The following is a 19,978-nucleotide window of genomic DNA, read 5'->3' on the forward strand; positions in this document are numbered from 1 at the left end:
AAGGTAAAAGGATGAAACATTATTCAGATGCAAGGTGCTGTTATATTTGTGGATATTGTCTGACCACAGCAGGATCTGGTTATATTTAATAGCTTTAAGACAAAGGCCACACCCATATATATTGTCAATCAGCATCAATCATTTATACAGAACCCACAATATGCTGGTGTGAACTGTTAAAGACAAACAAAGCTGGACACTAGTTAAAGTGGTAAGGACATATTTTAATCAGCAATATACTATTGCAGTAGGGAACAGAGTCCAGTATGAATGGAACTCAACTTTGATTTGTACAGAGGTGACTGGGCATTTCAAAGGGAGAATCAGAATAGGGAGGGGGTTGAGCTCTGCTGAGTTAGGGAAAAATTACCAAAAGTGGGAAGGAGGTGTCAGTCCATGTGAAACTCATCTGGATTTGCTAACTGGTGCTCACTGAAGTTAGGCTCCTGCCCTCCCACAGAGGCTGGGAGACAGGGACCCTATCTTCAGGTGTTGGCTGGAAAAAATGGTAAATTCTTTTGGCAGCCTTGAGTTTTCTCTGGCAGGTACTTTAAGAGGGGCTAGGGTCACCTAAGGATGTGGCCCTGAGCTGTTAGAAACTATGTTGGTGTTTTGCTCAAGTTGTTACAGGCTGAGGTTGAGGCCCTAGAAGAGAACAGGGCTCAGAGGAGCCTGGCTAGAGTTCTGCCAAGGAGAGAATGTGTCAGAAGTGAGAGGAAAGGTGTGGTGAGGGTGGGAATAGCACTATTTCTCTCCCCTCTACCTTTGCTTACACCATTCCCTAGGCCAGGAAAAACCTCCTCTCTCTCTGCCATTCTAAGCCCTATTCATCCTTACGGCTCAGTTAAGGTGTCACTTCCCCTGGGAAGGCCTCCTTGACTTTGAACCCACGAGACCGGGTTAAACACCCTTAGCATCCTTATATAGCTCTGTCATGCACTTAGCACATTACATTGAAATACACTCTGCTTCCTCACCAGATCATAAGGACTGGGTCTCATTCATTTTGGGCATACTGTGAGCACTAATGTATGTTGCATGAGTGGGCACTGTGACAATCCAAGGTCCACTCTCCTTATGTTTTGGACACAGAAATAGCCTCCCAGCTCCTCTCTGCTTTCCTCTTCTCTACCCAGAGGGCTAGAGAGATCGTCTATAAAGGTAAGTCAGCTCATGTCACAGTTCGGCTTCAAATCCTCCGGTGGCTTCCATTTGCATGAGGAATAACTTCAACTTTCTTGCTGTGGCCTGAAGGACCTGCAAAGTCTGGCCCCAGCATCAACTGTGAGTCTTATCCCACCTGAGCTGGATCATCCTCTAGCAGTCATACTCCCCTTCTTTCTGTTCTTCAAACACCAGGCTTGTTTCCCTGTGGAGCCTTCAGATTTGTTCCCTCTACTTAGAATGTTCTGCAGCCAAGACTCTGCAAGTCTGACCCTTTCTCATTATTCATGTTTCAGCTCAGCCAGCACCTCCTCAGAGAGGCCCTCCCTGACCACATTCTCTCTCCCATCACACTGCTTTTTTCGTCATTGCCCTCCTTACAAACTGGAGGTGATTTATTATATTTTGTTTCCCCCACCAGCTTGAGACCTCCATTAGAGCAGGGATCTTGTCTGCCGTGGCTGCCACTGTGCCCCGCAGTACCTAGAATAGCGCCCGGCACTCGGAAGGTGTTCAATGAACGGTAATAAATCCGCGCAGACAATTGTGGGATCGCTTTCTCCGGCAGGAGCCGACTCTAACCACGTGGGAGGGGTGAGGGCGGTGGCTGGGTGCGTGTGGGGAGTGACAGCTCAGTCGAAGGCCCCGCCCAAACCCCGCCCATGTCCGTGTCCTCCTCCTCGGGTCTCCATAAAGTTCATTTGGCGGCGCGTCGCGCGGGGGCTTCTGGGAGGGCCGGTCTCGGCCAATCAGGAAGCGCGGGCGAGCGGCGCGAGACGCGGCCGCCGCGTTTTCTCTCCCGGACCTGAGCGGCTGACGCGGCTGCAGCGCCAGGTAAGGGTGTTTGTGGCCCCGTCCTTCCGACACGGGGCAGGTCCTTGAACCCAAGGCCCAGAGGCTGGGCGGAGCCCGGTCCACGTGCTCGGAGCCGTGCTGCTCACACTTCCCGTTCGTCTCATGGCAGCCGGCACGCCTGACGCCAGCTACACACCGCCCTGTCGAACCGCCCCCCATTATAGCGTCGGGCTGCGCTCCGGGAGTGCTTTCTATCTGCCCTCCTTCTGAATGCGGAGCCTCGGCCCCCTGGCGACCCTCCTGTCCCACTACAGCGCTCTGCCGGCGCGCCACGCCACGCCCCCACGCCCACCCCTGCCCTGCGAGCCCACCCTTGGCTGGATCGGTGCCCCTCCCCGCCACCACACTCCGCTTGATATCTTCCTGACCGCGCCCTGTCAGCTCCCTCGCTTGCTCCTCGGGGATACTCTATCGGGAGGCGTTTCCCTCCCGGGAAAGGGACTACCCTGTGAGCCTTGGCCTATCTCCTCTGTCTGCATCCAGCGGAATGCTCCTTCCCGTGCAGGGAGATGCTAGTGATTAGAACCTGGAGGTGGCCCGCACTTTCTCTGGGCCCACAGCACCCCATCCTCTGCAAAGGCAATGCCTGCATTTACTGGGTCTCTTTTTTAAAAATTACGGGGCCGACCGCAGGGGTCTTTGTTCCAAGTTTGGACGACCCATTGACAGAGCTGCTGGTCCAGGTTTGCCCCTCTGTCGGGTGTGAGAAGAGGTTATGATTTGTTTGGACCAAAATGTCTTTCAGCAAGGGTCACCTTTCTGTTCTGTTTGGGGGCTGTGAGAGGGTGCCCTTGGGCATCGTATCTTTTTTTCTTTCTTTCGATTATTCTTCTTTGTGAATTTGTGTTTGGGACATTTTCATTTTTTACTCGTGGTGATCTCACTCGAGGCTCATCGTTCTTAATACCTGTTTATTAGGTTAACAGATCCCACGTGAATATCTCCAGCCTGGGCCTCTCCCTTGACCTATATCCAGCTGCCTACTTTAATATCTCCACTGTGATGATTTGTAGGGAGCTCAACCTGAACATTTCAAGATAGGGCTAGCAAGGTTCCCTCCACCTCTCTTCCCAGACTGCTTTTCTTGCTGTTTTTTTTTTTCTCAGTAATGTAAAAGGCTCTGACCGATAACCTTTAAGTCATCCTTAACTGCTCTCTTTCTTTCTTTCTTCACGTCCAATGCTTGGCATCCTGGGCCAGGTCACTATCACCTCTCTCCTGGATTATTGAAATAGTCTCCCATCTGGTCTCCTGGCTTCTGCCCTGGCACCTATTTTCAGTACAGCAGATAGAAGGACCCTCCAGTGGGTCCCCATCTCATTTAAAGATGAACTCCTTACAGTGAGTTATATGGCTTTACATAATCTGACCCACTGTTACTTTCCCACTTTCGTTTTCTGCTACCCTCTCCTTCCACATGGCAGACATGCTTCGACCTCAGGACCTTTGTGCTTGCGATTCAATATTCATATGGTTCGCTCCCTCACTTCTTTCAGGTTTTTATTCAAGGGTCACCTAGTGAGACATTCCCCACTTCCTATCTTCCTTTATTGCTTTAGTTGTTCTTATATTTTACAAATTTATCTGTGTATTGTTTGTTTTCCCCCTCTAGAATGTTATCTGTTTTGTTCCCTGATGTATCCCCAGCACCTAGACCTGGCACACAGTAGGTGCTCAACAAATAGAAAATAAATCCATGTTCCTGACACTGTTAGAGGCTTGGGGATCCAGCGGTGACTGAGATAGGCCTGCGCTCACTGAGCTGCAGTTTCTGTGGAGCACATCACCAGCAATAAGCCCGGAGGGATAGCATGTAGTGGCAGGGCCTTTTTAAAAAGAGGACAAGGATATCTGAACAGAGACCTGTTTGAAATCAGAGAGGGGAGTATCTCGGGCAAGAGCATTCCTGGAAGGGGAACAGCAAGTGCAAATACCCTGAGGTGGGAACATTGGAGATGTGGTGAACTTGAGTGTCTAAACCTGCTTCCTGATAGGCTGAAGTAGAAAATAAGGTAGAGAGAAAGGTAGATGTGCCAAGGAAAAGGAGGGGTCAGAGCAAAGACCTGGAGGTGAGGACCTGAGGTATGTTCAGGGAACAGGTCACTTTAATTCAGCAGACATTTATTCAGTAACTTTTTTGTACCAAACTTAGCAGCTGAGGATTCAAAGCTGAGCAGTCTGTGGACCTCACCCTACAGGAATTCTCCATGTAGAGAGAGAAACAGACTTGGGAATAAAATCATCACAACTCTTCCACCTGGCTGGGGAAGAACAGTAATAGATGGTTGGGAATAGTGTGGGAGGGGTTTGAGGTAGGCAGGACTGTCCCAGCTGACTTTGCAAGGTACACAGGAGTTCCCATGTGCCAGGGTATGTTTGTGTTCTAGCAGAGGGTGCACCTGTATGTGCCAGGGTGTGAAGGGAGGAAACAGCATGAGGCATCCCAAGGAGTAGAGAATTGCTAGGGTATCTTTGCGGGGAGGCAGTAAGAGATGAGGATGGTAAGGATGGCAGTGCCCATTCTTTGGAGGGTGCCCCTATTGGCCGTGTCAAAGCATGAGCACTTCCTTCTATAGGAGATGGAAGGTGTTCCTGAGGGTATAAAGGCAGGGGAACGTTTCAGAAAGACCTCTCTAGCCAAGGGGAGTGTAGGTTAGAGGAACAAGAAGGCTTAGACTGTTGAGGTAATCAGGAGAAAAGCGTGAGGTTAGAGTGGGGGCAAAAGAGATGAGGGTTCGACTTTCCGAAAGGTTTGGGAGATAGACCTGGAGATTGGATGTTCGGAGAGGAAAGGGAGCCTGAGGTGGTTTCTGGCTGAATTGACTGGGTGCTAATCGTTTTATCAAGAGAGACTGGAAATGCAGGAGGAGGAAGTGGTGCTGGTGGTGGTGGCGGTGGCAGCTAAGAGGGGAGAGAAGTGAAGCGTTTGGGATAATGTGTAGTTTGAGGCATCCACTGGTCAGCCAGCTGTAGATGTCAGATGAACAGTTGGAAATATTGGCCCTGGGAGAGAGCTGGGCTGGACATAAAGATACGGAAGTCACCTTTGTTTTGATAGGTCAGTGTCCTTGCCTGGGCCCAGATGGACCTCCGAGGTCCATGGATGGACTTTCTGGGGAAGGGCAGCATTGAGCCTCCTGGCACTGCCTGCTCAAGAGTGTGTGTGTGGTTCTCTTGGATGCACATGTGTATGTGAACGGATTCAGAGAGGTCTGTAGCCATCTGGGAGATTAATGGCCATGGTAGGAATTGTAGTTGAAGTTCAAGTGGATGTTATCCAGAGAAATATATAGTGTGAGAAGAGGAGATCCAAGGATAGAAGCTCGGCATTTGAGGGGTGGGTAGGTGAAGAAGGCACAGCAGAGGAGGCTGAGAGAGGGAGGAGGAGGAGGAGAACCAGGAGAAGGTGGAGTCTCCACGTCTTGGGAAGAGAGAGTTTCAGGAAGGAAGGAATGGTCAGGGTGTCAAAGGCTGTGAGAAAGGAAGGATTGAAGAGTCCATTGGATTTGGCAGTTGGGTCAGTGGTGACTGCCGGGGAATTCAGGAAATGGGAGGCAGGCAAGCAAAAGTTAGATGGCAGTGGTGATGAATGAATGACGCGTGACAGGGGATGGCCGTCTCTTTATGAAGGGAGTGGGAGCCAGAGGAGGACATGGGGTCGAGGAATTTTTTAAAAATAAACTTATTTTAGATTTGTTTTAGATTTATAGAACACATGCAGGGTAGTACGGAGTTCTCTGTACCCCTTACCCAGTTTCCCCTACTGATGAGGAATTATTTTAGGGAAGGAGAGACCTAAATCCTAGGAGAAGGAACCAATGACAGTGGAAAAAAAGGACAACCATCACTTCCTGAGCTCTGGCTGTGCGCAGGTCTCTGCCATGGGCTTTACTTCTATAATCTAATGCCATCCTCACGGCAGCCCTGTGATGTCAGGCTTACTCCCTTCCCTGTCTCCCTCATTTCAGTAAATGGCACCTTCATGGTCTGAGTTACTCAGGCTTAAAGCCTTGGCATTGTCCTTGACTTCTTTTCTCCTCTCACACTCTACATCAGCAATTCATGTCTACACTAAATCTGTTCTTAAAATATAGTATCCATGAATCAGACCCACTTTTTGTCTCTTCCACCACTATCACCCTGGTCCACGCGGGTCTCAGGTATCACATCTGGGTGATAGAGTAGCCTCCTGACTGGTCTTCCTGTTCTTACTTTGTCCCCTCACGCCCCCTGTCTGTTCTCCACACAGCAGTGGGAATGAGCCTTAGAGAAGGCTCAACCCTTCACTGGCTCCCGTCATAAGTAGGCTGAAATCCAAAGTCCTTGGTGGTGGGAAGCCGACATGATCTGACCCTGTCCCAACCCCTTCTCCCACCACCCTTCCCCATGATTATGTGCTTCAGCCACGTGGCCTTCTGCTCTTCAGCTATGCAAACTGCACTTCTGCCTTGCTTCCTTGGCAAGAACATTCTTCCCCCAAATATCTACATAGCTCACCCCCTTACTTCAATTAGGTCTCTGCTCAAAGGTTTCCTTTTAAAAGAAGCTTCTCAGAACACCCCAGCTAAAGCAGTCCCACCATCCACTCTGCCGCATTTCCCTGTTTTACCTCCCTCATAGCACTTATCAATACTTGGCATCATGTGTCTATATGTTTATGCATTTTTATTGTCTGTCTCCTAACAGACATAAGCTCCCTGAGGCTGGGACCTTTGTCTGGTTTTTCCATAGCTCCATCCCCATTGCTTTGAACAAACAGTACCTAGCATGTGGTAGATGCTCAATAAGTATTTGTTAAATGAATGAAGGAAAGCTGCCATATAAATCACCATGGCCTGAGTGGCTTAAACAACAGAAATTTGTTTTTCTACAGTTCTGGAGGCTGGAAGTCCGAGACCATGGTGCCGCATGGCTGGGTTCTGGTGAGGACCCTCTCTCTTTTGGGCTTGTTGGTAGCCACCATCTCGAGTGTGCTCACATGGACGTGGGGCTCTAACTTTGGTGAACTTTACAAGGCGAACACAGGAATTTAGAAAATGAGTCATTAGGCATTTTGGGAAAGGTTTGCTGAAGGTTATTCTGGCAGTTAGTGACTGTATTGAGGATCTAGCTACTGTTTAAGGGCACTGTTGGAGTTATACATTAAAAAAAAAAAGGTAACGCTACAAAATACTTTAAATTTTAAGCTGTTTGGGGGAAGAAGGAATCTAGGTATTAATAGACGATAACATAAGGCAAATGAGAAGACTGTCAGCAGGGTGGTGGACTAACAGGTCCTAACGCTTTGTCCCCCCATAAAAACAACAAAAACAGCAAATAAACAACTGTATATTGATGAAAATAGCTCTGTGAGAGCTCCAGAGTGAAATAAGGAGGCTGCAGAAACCCTGTGGAGGAACTTCCCCGGTGGCGCAGTGGTTAAGAATCCGCCGGCCAATGCTAGGGGACACGGGTTCGAGCCCTGGTCCGGGAAGATCCCACATGCCGCAAAGCAACTAAACCCATGCACCACAACTACTGAGCCTGCGCTCTAGAGCCCGCGAGCCACAACTACTGAAGCCCGCGCACCTGGAGCCCATGCTCCGCAGCAAGAGAAGCCACTGCAATGAGAAGCCCGTGCACTGCAACAAAGAGTAGCCCCCGCTCGCCACAACTAGAGAAAGCCTGTGCACAGCAATGAATACCCAACGCAGCCAAAAATAAATAAATAAATAAATAAAAATATAAAAAAGAAAAAAGAAACCCTGTGGAGCACAAAAACAGATGGCTGGCCACATAGAAACGTGTAAGGCAAATAAATAAATGGAGTAGAGAGGAATCTAGATGCGGGGAGATTACTGTGGGATGGGTATTGAGGAAAACCATTTTGGTAAGTAGGACTTGAATTCGTGGTAAAACGATAGCTGATGTTTGAGTGGTTACTGTGTGGCAGGCGAGGAAGGTACATCTATTTTTCCACTTCACAGGTGAGGCCCAGAGGGAGTAATTAACTTGCCCAAGGTCACCCAGCTAGAGGGTACAGTTCCTGGCTGGATCTCAGGGGTGTGGTGGAAGGTGAGTAGATGTTCCTGGCTGTGAAAAATGGCATGAGCACAGAGCAGGGTATGCACAAGGACAGTCAGGGATAGAGTGAATCACATTACTGGTACACAGGGTTTCTCCAAAAACAGTGCCTCCTCTGGATCCCGTGAGTGGAAGGTATTGAAGGCTTTTGTTCAGGAGCAACATAGGGAAAGTGATGGTGGAAAGAGGAACGTGGTCGCGGTGAGCAGAGTGATTTGCAGTGGGAGGCACTGGAACTTGCATCTAGCAAGAACTTGGGCCTAAAGGGGGGGATGTCTGGCCTTGAGTGACGGTGATGAAGATGGAAGCAACAGTTAGACCAACCTTATTGTGGTAATCATTTCACAGTATTGATGTCTATCAAACCACGTTGTGTGCCTTAAAATTACACAATATTGTGTGTCAGTTATATCTCAATAAAGCTGGAAAAGGAAAATAAGCAACAGAAGATGCTGCAAAAATAAAGTATCCCTTGCTCTCTAAATCTGTTTAGGTAATGAGAGATTTGGAGAGTGAGGGATGTCATGTTTTCTGAATCTTTAGTATTTGGTTTCCTGAGATTTTGTCAGGGAGAGCAATAGTTTGGATAATGAGGAATACCTACCTGCTTTCTCTCAAAAATGTGTCTGCATCTGTTTTGGTTTCTGAGTCTGGAGAGTGGAGAATAGCTATAAATAAACAGTCCGAGGTCATGCACAGATGCAAGGAGAAGGGTGAGTTAGAACCTAAGAGAGTGCAGCCCAGGTACAGGTGAAGGGGTTTGGGCGGGCGTCTGGTGGCGGCGGTGGTGGTGGGTGGATAACTGCATTTTGAGGTGCACTGGGTGTGGCAGTTGTGGGTTTGAGTGGAAACGCACAGGCAGTGCCTGGAACCTCCTGGTTTGGAGCGTGAGTTCAAGAAGCAGGATGGGAGTGTGGATTTGACATTCATTGCCATCGAGGAGTCAGGGGCAGTGGTGAGGCAAACACTCTGAGGCAGGGAGTTTAGAGCAGTTTTAAAATGAACAAGTTATTAAAAATTAGAAAAGGTCACATACACTTACGGAAAGGATTCAGGTTGACAGAGGGTTATACAACGAAAAGTAGAAATCTCCCAAATCTTAGCTTTGCTCTCTCTCTGGAGATAATGCTAAGTTTCTTGCTATGCTAATGTTATGTTTCTTGCTATTTCTTCTAAATTCTATCTGTGAACAAACCTTAATATATGTATTATATGTATTAACATATACACTTAATATATGTTGAGTGTATAGCTTGATGAATTTTTATATATTTATTCAATCATATGACCATCACCCATATTGAGATATAGAATATTTCCAATACCCTGGTGTCTTACCTTAGGCTGCCATATAAACCACCATGGCCTGAGTGGCTTAAACAACAGAAGTTTGTTTTTCCACAGTTCTGGAGGAAGTCCGAGACCAGGGTGCCACATGGTTGGGTTCTGGTGAAGACCCTCTGTCTTTCTGGCTCGAAGGTGGTCACCATCTCGAGTGTGCTCACGTACTTTCCTGGGTGAATGTGTGTGTGGAGTTGGGGTGGGAGATAGAGGAAGCAGCTTTCTGGTGTCTCTTCTTAGGAGGGTACTGATCCCATCATGAGGGCCCCCTCTTCAGGACCTCATCTAAACCTCATTACCTCCCAAAGGTCCCTTCTCCAAATGCCTTCACAGTGGGGGTTAGGACTTCAACATACGAATTTTGGAGGGACACGTTTCAGCCTGTAGTACCAGAAAAGTTCTGTTGTGCTTCCTCCCAGTCATTCCCCATCCCCACCCTCACCAACCCCCCAGATAACCAGTGTTCTGGTTTCTAGCACCACAGATTAGTTTTTTCTCCTTAAAATCCATATAAATGGAATCATGCAGTGTCTTTTTTTGGTGTCTGGCTGCTTTAGTTCATTTTTGTGTCTGTGAAATTTATCCCTATTGTTCCATGTAGCTTTAGTTTGATCTTTTCCATTGCTGTGTGGTATACCGGGGAATGACTACCACCATTAAAAACTCAAATGGTATAATTCTGTATATACAGTGTTGTAAGATTATTTGGGGTCGGGGGGGCGGGCAGGGGACTCAGACTTTAGAATCTGATAACAGCTATAGTGTTTCTCTTATATTTTTTAAAAAATGTATGCATATATTTCCCAGGGTTCCTGGTGCCTGTGATGCTGGTGTCATGGCTCTCAGGACAAGAAGCCTTCCTTAGTTTACAGAAGGGTTTCTCAACCTTGACACAATTGATGTTTTAGGCTGAATAATTCTTTGCTGTGGAGGTTGTGCTGTGCATCATAGGATGTTTAACAGCATCCCTGGCCTCTGCCATCTAGATGTCAGTAGCACGTCGCCTCTCTCTCTCAGTTGTGACAACCAAAAATGCCTCTATATATTGCCAGTGCTCCCTGGGGAGCAAAGCTGCCCCCAACTGAGAACCGTTGGTTTCGAGAGATGAGCCAGAGCCAAAGCCTTTTGGAGGTAGACTTGGTGATCTGCCACTGTTTATGCCAGCTGTAATATGGGGCCTGTATCATTCCTCAGGTTCTTTGTACAGATACTTTTCATCACCACTAAAATGGGGCTGCTCCTTCCAAGGACACATTCATTAAGTGAGTTTAAAGACTGAATTAAAATATCCCACATCTGTAGATTCTTCACGGCGGGCAGGACCTTAGAAATCACCTGAGCCAACCCCTTCCTCTCACCGGTGGTGAAACTGGGATCCAGAGATGAGGAAGGGCCGGTCCCAGGACCAGAGAGCTAATGTGGGGCAAAGCCAGGATGGGGTCCACAGTTCTATCCCAGGCCTTCTACTCCAAGAATTTGTCAGAAGGTAGGCTGTGTGGGTACTTTATGTTTCTGTGTGATGCCAGATTGCTTCTCTTTGCTCATTGAAGATGAAATAATACAAGTGTTATTTTATGTATCAAGAAAGCTGATACTACACACTCCTTACTGCAAACACTGAGTCATCCAGGCCCATACTTGTACTGAATCACCCAGGTCTTTTAATTTCTCTTCTGTCTAGGGTAATTTATTTTAGTTCTTTGTTTTTCTGTTTTTTTGTTTTTTTACATTTATTTTATTTTATTTATTTTTAAAAAATTTTTTTCCAACCAATAGCATTTATTTACAACATGTTTACAAACAAATATAGAGAACAGCTATTAAGAAAATTTTTTTTTCACACACACACTGTATTTTATTTTTACAAGAGATAAATAAACTGACACCAAGCATTGTAAATGGATGACCACAACAAAAGCAGCAATGATTGCATTTACCAAACACGAAACACACTCATACTATGTCATAATATTGACATTCAGTCCAGTAATCCTCCACTGTAACAGCTCCTTTACTTTGCAGTGAAAATTGATTTGTATATTTTTTGCCTCTGAGTCCTTGTGGGATATTTTTTTTTTATTCAAACAGAAAGTCACAAAAATTATAATCATCCTCATCAGTTCACTCAGTCCCATGTAATTAATTTTTTTTTTCATCTTGATCTTTTGTTAGCACTTTTATGAATTCATCAGTTTTCCATTAGAGTTCTGAAAATGCTTATTCATTCAGTTCAGCAGTATAGTCAGTTGCCAGAAACCTGTACTTGTCAGAGTCTTCCATGAATTCCTTGAAGATGAAACCTTTTTATAGGAACATATTTGCAAAAGTAGTTCTTTGTTTTCTCCAGAAGTCTACCTTCTGAATAATGATTAGGTCTAACTCTTTTACTTAGTTTCACAGGACTATAAAGAGTTATCCCACAGCACTTTTTTTTTTTTTTTTGGTTAATCATCGTTTTCCTCTTCTAGAGGCATCTGAAACAGTAGTATCTGTTAGGATGTAATTTTCTTTTGGTTGTTGTAATTGACAGCTGACAAATATAGTACAAAGTAGAATGATGCTGTCATTTAACCGTAGTTTATGTATTCAGAAGAAGAGAGGAGAACAGAACCAGTCTTCAGCTTTTGACACCTCCTGTGAGGCTTTCCTCATTAATCTTGGTGTTGGACATTGAACACTGTTCTTGTGTTTTAATCCTGTTACAGTCTAATTAATAATAAGTTTGAGGGCAAGATTTCCACTTGAAATTCAATGCTAAATTTCTTTTGAATCACACCTTCATTGTGGAAATTTGGATTTATAATTAAAACCATATTTGATGTGGGAAATGTAAAAATTGTACATTTAAAAATTGCAGGTGTCTCCCAGAAGTTCTTACTGAATGATACGAAGCTGTGATTAAATTAGTCAATTTAGTATCATATATTTGCTAGAAGATTTTTTTGAAGCAGAGACGTTTATAATTGACAATATGTTGCCAAATTGGCAACTTTGGGAAAAAGCTAAAATAGCATTTTACAGTGACATAAATCAGGAGAGTTAATAAAATACTTTCTGTGTATCATCAACCCCTTGAAGGAGATAAGCATTATCATCTCCTCTTTAGAGATGAGGAAATTATGAGGGGAGATTTGGGTTTTATCCCAGGGGTAAATCAGCTGATTTATTATGAAGGATGAATGGCCAGATAAAGAGGTACATAGGGCGGGGTCCGGAAGAGTCCTTAGCACAGGAGCTTCTGTCTTTGTGGAACCGGGGTGCACCATTCTCCCAGCGTGTGGATGCATTCACCAGCTCAGAAACTCAACAAATCTCATTGTTCAAGAGTTTTTATAGAGCTTAATCTGCAGCCCTTGCTTCCCCTTCCAAGAGGTTGGTGGGTGAGGCTGAAAGTTCCAACTGTCTAATCACTTGGTCTTTCTGGTGACCAGTCCCATCCTGAGGCCACCTAGCTTAGCCTCTCCAAGTTACCTCATTTGCATAAATCCAGGTGTGCTTAAAAGGGGTTCCTTATGAGTTACAAAAGACTCAGAACTTCAGGACATTCCGAGGGTTTTAGAAGCTGTGTGCCAGGAACTTGGGGACAAAGACCAAATATATTTCTTATTATACTACACTACTCTTTTTTGGCTTGATTAAATATTTAACATGGTTATATTGGGAATGTGGAAATGACCATATTTTTCATAATTAAGACACATGTTAATAGCAAGTGAACCGAAATTATTTGATGCATTTTTGCTCTGCCCTTTTTTTAAGTTCATTTCATCCTATATGCCATTTGGAGATTTTTTTTTTCTCTTTGTTAAGAATGTTTATGTGCCTGGAAGGGACATTTTTTTGGACACTGAATGACAGGTGAGTGCTGACTAATTTAAGGAAATGGAAGTCTGCCCAGTCCTTGGTTTTAGCTCTAGGTGGGAGCTGTCTCTCTAAAGCCGTGGGCTTTAATTTTTTCCCCTGGTTAATTTTCTCAGCATCCTCTAGGTGTGGTGAAGAGGTCTGGATCTTGGGAACTTCCCACTAAGAGCATTCACCATTTATATTTATTTATTATTTATTTTTAATTTAAAAAAATTTTTTGGCTATACCGCGGGGCATGTGGGATCTTAGTTCCCAGACCAGGGATCAAATCCGCACCCCCTGCATTGGAAGCACAGAGTCTTAACCACTGGACCGCCAGGGAGGTCCCACCATTTCTAATATAGCAGGGTGTCTGCAACCTCTGAAAAAGCAGTGGGTCATTGTCCTTCATTTTGATGGGGAACTTTTTATTGAAGTGCAATACACAATCAGAAAAGTACATAAATCACAAGTCTAGCTCAATGAATGTTCTCAAAATGAACACACTATTAAGCAGCACCCAGAATAAAAAAAGTTACCAGCCACCCAGAAGCCTCCTTTCTGCCTCCTCCTGTCCCCCCCACCCCGCCACCAAAGGATAACCAGTCTTGCCTTCTAACAGCAGTGATAAGTTTGCCCTTCATTTTAAGGCTTACCCTGGTGTTTGAGGAGGTCTGTGGAGGCTCAGTAGGACTTCTGCCAAGAGGCACGGAGAGCAGTTTGTTGCTCAGGGCCCTGGTGCCCTGCCATGCTCTCTGAAGCACCTTTCGGTGTTTCCAGAGGCCTCAACAATCAGGCTCAGAGTCATGCTGACAGAGAGGAGCCTTAGTGCTGTCTGTCCTTGCTGGCCTTTTCGCATCCAGCCCCAGTTTTGCTGCATTGACTGTTCCACATCCCACTTCTGTGGGTTCTCAGTGTGGCTTCTTCCTGGCTCCCTCCTCCACAGCTCCCCAGGGGTGCAGCTGGCATCCAGTCTCTGTGTGTGTCTTGGCCAGATTTTTTTCCCAACACAGAGCTTGGACTTCACTCTCACACCTCCCCTCCCGCTAATCATTCTGGTTCTCACTATTGGACAAAGATAGTGAGGTTATTTTCATGATCAGTTTTCAGTATCGAGTCAAAATTGATATTCGGTTGGTTTAACCCCTATATTTTGTGGCTAAGTTGATATTTATTTTGCAGAAGGGTTAAAAATTGTCTTTAAATTTGTAAAATTAACCATACGTTTAAAAATTTTAATGAGATGATGACTACATCAAAGTATACATTTGGCAACTTTAATAACTTTTTTGTAAATCAGTTTCCACTGGTTGAGTTATAATGCAGGACAGATCCAGTTTTTCCCAAATATGGTATCATATACATTTCTCTCTTCTCTCAGACAGACATGGAACAAGCTTATTTTCTACTCTAAACTTATATAGCACAGTTCTTCCTGTATGTATATTTGTTCTTTTAGTTTGGAATTTGTTCACCTGAAAACTGGGCTGTTTCTTCTAAAATATCACTGGGTTTTTGTCTGGGTATTTAGAGGGAAAGCACTAGTCTGGACCAAGTGTGATCTGAATTCATGCCATTTATACTGTCTCTGCCTTATGCTGTGCAGCCTCAGAAATGTTAAGTATCAGTTGGTAGTCGGAAGGGAATGTTTTTGCTTTGGTCTCTGCTTGCCAGTGGGTGCTGCTTTGGCAAGAGTGTGTAGGAAGCCTTCAAGAAGAACAGAGTCTCCACAAACGGAAGAATAAAACTCCCATTCATTCAACAGATGAGAACCTACTATGTACCAGGCACTGTTCTAAGAACCTGGGGTACCTCAGTGAACAAAACAGGCAAAAATCCCTATCCTTGTACAGTTTACATTCTAGCTGGGGGTGGGGGAGAGCGCTGAGGGTGGTTGCAGGTTGCGCTCTTAAATATTTTGTTCTAGGTTGGCATCAGAGGCAAGCTGACAGTTTAGCTGAGAGAGATAGGGAATCAGCCATGAGCATATCTGGGAGAGGTGCGTTCCAGGTAGAGGAAATAAGGAGTACAAAGAAAGCCTCTAGGGCAGGAATGTGCTTGACCCACTGGGGGACCAGCAAGGAGGCCCCAGGGTGGCTGGAGCCCAGGAAAGGAAGGGGGACAGGACTGGAGATGAGTCTAGGAGGTAAGAAGAGATGGCTTGCTTCTGTAGGGCTTCACTCTGTACAAGAAGTTTAAACAGAGGATGGATGTGATCAGACTTTCTAAGGATCACTGGTTGCTGGATTGAGAAGACACTGTAGGAGACAAGGGCTGAAGCCGGGAAGCCAGGAAGAGGTGAGAATGACTTGGATGGGGGAACGTGGTGAGAAGAGGTGGATTCTGGGTGCATTTTGACGGTAGATTTGAAAAACTTTGTTGGCTTATTTGGATGTGGGATGTGAGTCAGGGAGGCCCTTAAGGATTTTGGCCCAAGCGACTGACTGGAGCAGGCCAAGGAGCAGGTTTTGTAGGTGAAAGGTTAAAGCTCAGTTTGGGGCATATTAAGTTTAGGATGTTTAGAGATTCAGCCTTTATTTTACTATGGTCAAAATAATTCTATTTAGTTAACTTTAAAAAATCATATTTATTGGATTAAAGTAAATCATGACTTTTATTTTCCATTCATTACTTACCCTCAAATCCATCACTTTAAATCTTTGTATGGGCAAGTCATTTGAGAAGTTGAGCATTTCCTTTGTCTGAATTTGCCTGGCGTGGAAATGTTACATGAAATGTTAGATATATTTTTTTCCTTTTTTTTTCTTTTTATAAACATTAAAAAGTTTTGTTTTATTCAGGGAGTTCCAGAATTTTCCTTATGAAGGAAAAAAAGTATTTCCTTCTCCTTGGCTCTGTTAGACAAATTACTTTTATCTTAGAGTTAAAAAAAAGTGTGGGGTAAGAGGCAGCATATTTCTTTTTTTTCCTCTTTCTGGTGAGTGACCATGTTTCTGGTAGTTCATAGAACATCATTGGCCCTATAGGTTTCTGAGGAAAAACATTTCTCCATCAAGCAGGAGCCGTCGTTTAATTATACGCTCTGCTTCTTTGTTCTTCTGTCCCCGAGAATACCCTTCTCATTCTGTGATCCACATTTTCTCACAGGTAGAGGTGGCCAGTTACAGCTTGATTCTATTAGGTAAAAAAAAAAAATGACAATGATTATCTAGAAACTTTAGGTAAAGAGTTATAGGGTATATGACTTTTTGTCTAAAGATTAAAGTCAGCTTGGCACTTCATAAAGAATACCAAAATGTCTTCATGTTTACTCCAGCTGAGCTATTTTTGTTTTAACCTTGTGCCCTTGCCTTTAAAGTTAATGTCCTTTAATGTTCATTTTTAAAAGTCCTTATTCTGCTGCTGTGGATTTATGGTGGAAACCATGCCCTTTTAACATTAACCTGAGCTTCATAGCTGAGATATAATTATATATTACATTAACATTGTAACTACAATTCTAGACCACAGGGATTTCTAAAGTACAATAGAAGCCATGGGTTTAAAACAAAGAGGAAATATATAATCAACAAGAGCTACTATTTAAAGAATATTGTTCTTTTTTTAATAAATAATAATTTTGTTAACCTTTTAGCAATGTAATTTTTTTAAATGATGTTGATGCTATTTATCTTCTGTTGATTTAAATAGTGGTAGGAGGTAAAAACTCCTCTTAGTTATGAACCTTATACAAGGATGGTACAGTATATAGAAGATTCATAAATGTGTAATATGCATTAAATATCAACATTGTTCACAGAACTTTTCTCAGTTGTTGGAGAAACAGGTGATCTTGCTAATAATATTCATGGTCTAGAAGCCAGCTGCTACTTAAATTAGTATAATTATTAGTTGCAACAGTATCTCTAAAAGTAGTAGGTATATTAACAAGTCATATTCTGAATGTCATATATAACAAGCAGACATGGATCTCTGCTCTCAGAGATAAAGCTGAAGAATGAGTGAATGGAGACTTGGACATGAATTTAAAAAGACTGTCTTTTGTGTTAGCGAAGGAGACTAACGGGATTAGTCAGAAGACCTGTGTTCTTCTGGTTTCAGTTCAGCCTCATTGCAGCAGAGAGTATTCTAGGCACAGAACTGAGCTCTGTGGACTGGAGTTGCTTCTCTGTCTTTTCAGGATCCTCATGGAGTTGTTTGGGAATCATATGAGATGAGATGGCCTTATAAATTGCCAGCCGTCTGGGGGTGGAGGTGTTTTTCTGTCTAAGACAGGTGGAGGGAGAGGAAGTTTGAGTGAGGGTTCTTTACGCCTCCCAGAGGTTGCCATCATGGGTTCTGTTGCCTTGTCGGCTTTGAGTCTGAAGTGAGGCAGGAATTCTGATCTGTGCCTTAATATCTTTGCATTTGTTCTGGTGGCAGAAATCAATCTTGGGGCTGTCAGTATGGACAGAAATGATCTATTTCTTCCCAGTCTGACTCATTTTCTCTGTCAGGCCTGTTGTTCTTGGGCTATGTTCAGGAACAAATCCTGCTTGTTGATGAGCTCTCTCCTTGTCTGTTTACAAAAAGTCCTAGTGTTTCGTTAAGCTTATGACAGGTTCAGGCAGTGTTTGAAGCCTATCTTTCCTCTTGATTTGGATCTCTTCCTTTTTCTCCCCCACCTAGGATCTGCATCTCCAATGGATACTGAGGGGTTTGGTGAGCTACTTCAGCAAGCTGAACAGCTTGCCGCTGAGACCGAGGGCATCTCAGAGCTTCCCCATGTGGAACGGAACCTACAGGAGATCCAGCAGGCAGGCGAGCGCCTGCGTTCCCGTACCCTCACACGCACATCCCAGGAGACAGCAGATGTCAAGGCGTGAGTACTGGTGGGGAGGCAGCACTGGTGCTGGGTGGCTCGGAGGCAGGATCTGCTTCTTCTTTCCTGCCTTGAATTTGGATGTAGTCTGTAAAAGACAGAGACAAGCCAGAGTCTCAGGGATTCAAGAGAGGTTTTATAAACAGGTCAGCAGCCTTGCTTTGTCTCCCTGCTTCCTGGGTTTTCCAGCCTGTCTGCCTGACCAAGCTGCGAGCCCCTATCACAGGCAGAGATGATCAGGGTGAGAAAGGGCGAAGAGCTTTGTCATACAGAAACCGTCCCAGTCATTCCTGCTTGGGTTCACTGACTGTTGGTCATAAATGGCTCACGTAGTATATTGGTAAATGTGGGTCACACAGATAAGTGTTACCCTCCAAGCCAGAGAGGGCCCAGTGATGAGCAGAGTTTTTAAGAGTACTTGGAAGAAACTGATGAGCAGTTAGTGACGAGAAGCCATCCAAGTGAGGAGTGATCCTGTCTGCTTACTGTCAGCGACCCCAGAGGCTGCTTCTAAAAGGCCTTGGAAATGCAGTGCCTGCCAGTTGATTGTAGAAGAGGAAAGTGGGTGAGCCCCAAGAGAGTGCAGCGGGAGAAGAGTGCAGGTTGACTGTCTGGCCAGTGGCTGCTGCTGCCACACAACACGCTTTGGGTTGTTGATTCCACAGACATGTGTTTGGGATCCCCACTGTGCCAGGCCTGGGCTGTCTCTGGGACTACAACCATGAATTAGACATGGTCCTTGCCCTCAAGAAGCTTATTATTTGGTGAGGCAGGAAAAAATCTCGCCTCTTTCCATAAGAAATGTGATTTACTGATTACTTACTATGCATCAGTAAGATTTTGCTTAATCCTCACAACAAATGGTAGGACTGTGGTCCCTGTATTACAGATGAGCAGCTAAGGCTCAGAAAGGGCAAGTAACTCTCTCAGATCACACAGCTGGTGAGTAGTGAGTCAGGATTCAAACCCAGTGAGGTTTACTCCAGAGTGTATGCTCCTTTAGCCCTGATGGAAGGGTCATGGGAGGATGCAGAGGTGATGTTACTGGTGACCTTTCTGGGTCTGGAAAGTGGCTGAGATTCTCTGTGGGAAATACTGTATGGGAAATCGTCAGTCATCTGCTCAGTCTTCATTCCTTAAACTTGATAAGCCGTAAGTGCTGGTGTTAAGGTGGGGACATTGTTTTGGATACATAGTAAATGTCACAGGGGTTGAGTATAACGGCTACATTTTTTTTTTTCCAACTAATCTTGAAAGCTGAATGTTTTGGCTGCTCTGCTGAGTCAGTAAGGATGTTGTAGAAATTCTTATGTAGGCCTCCCCAGAATTTTATTTATTAAAATACTAGTTAGTTTTTGTTCTGTTGGTATTGGTAAAGGCAAATCAGGGGAACCCTGGCAGGGATTTTTCACTATCCAGCCTTGTAGCTAAATGCAGCCAACTGCTCCACTACACTTTTCCCCAGCACCCCATCCAGCCTTTAGACATTTCTGCTAACTTGCCCTCCCTGCAGGCTCCTACTGCTGCTGCTGCTGGTTGCCTGCAGTTACCCCGGGTCTTTAGCGTGCAGGCTTTTGCTTGTGTGGAAAGGATGCTGCTGGAGCGAAAGGACTGTGATGCCAGCTGAGTTGCTATAGTTATAATTTAATTGCATTAGCTTTACAGCCTATTAAGAGCAAAAAGGGAAAATGTTTTCTTGGGAACAATGATCAGTCATGCTCTCTTTCTTGTAAATTTCCATTCTTCCTCATCTCTTTCTACCTTAAATTCATCATTTTAGGGAGGAGGAAGTTGGAACATTGAAAGAATGGGTATAGGGTGGGGCAGGTGCTCAAAAAGAAACCAAAGGGCTGATGACTGTATTTTTCCATCTCCTTGATAGGCAGAGAC

The 19,978-nt window shown here is 44.7% G+C and overlaps 1 protein-coding gene across 4 annotated transcripts in view; it reads left to right on the top strand.

The window, feature by feature from the left end:
- The first annotated feature begins 1,912 nt into the window (after positions 1–1,912).
- Positions 1,913–19,978, top strand: part of NUP93 (nucleoporin 93) — a 103,005-nt gene continuing 84,939 nt past the window's right edge. The window contains exons 1-2 of one of the 4 annotated variants that reach the window (XM_059903899.1): positions 1,913–1,998; positions 17,896–18,088. In XM_059903899.1, the coding sequence (XP_059759882.1) occupies positions 17,910–18,088 (179 nt within the window). In that variant the 5' untranslated portion in view covers positions 1,913–1,998; positions 17,896–17,909. Of the gene's footprint in view, positions 1,999–8,051; positions 8,074–10,888; positions 10,910–17,895; positions 18,089–19,978 lie in introns of those variants that run through there. The other 3 variants (XM_059903900.1, XM_059903897.1, XM_059903898.1) reach the window with 3 other exon arrangements.

Source organism: Balaenoptera ricei, chromosome 19 (genome assembly GCF_028023285.1).
Source record: "Balaenoptera ricei isolate mBalRic1 chromosome 19, mBalRic1.hap2, whole genome shotgun sequence".
NCBI lineage: Eukaryota > Metazoa > Chordata > Mammalia > Artiodactyla > Balaenopteridae > Balaenoptera > Balaenoptera ricei.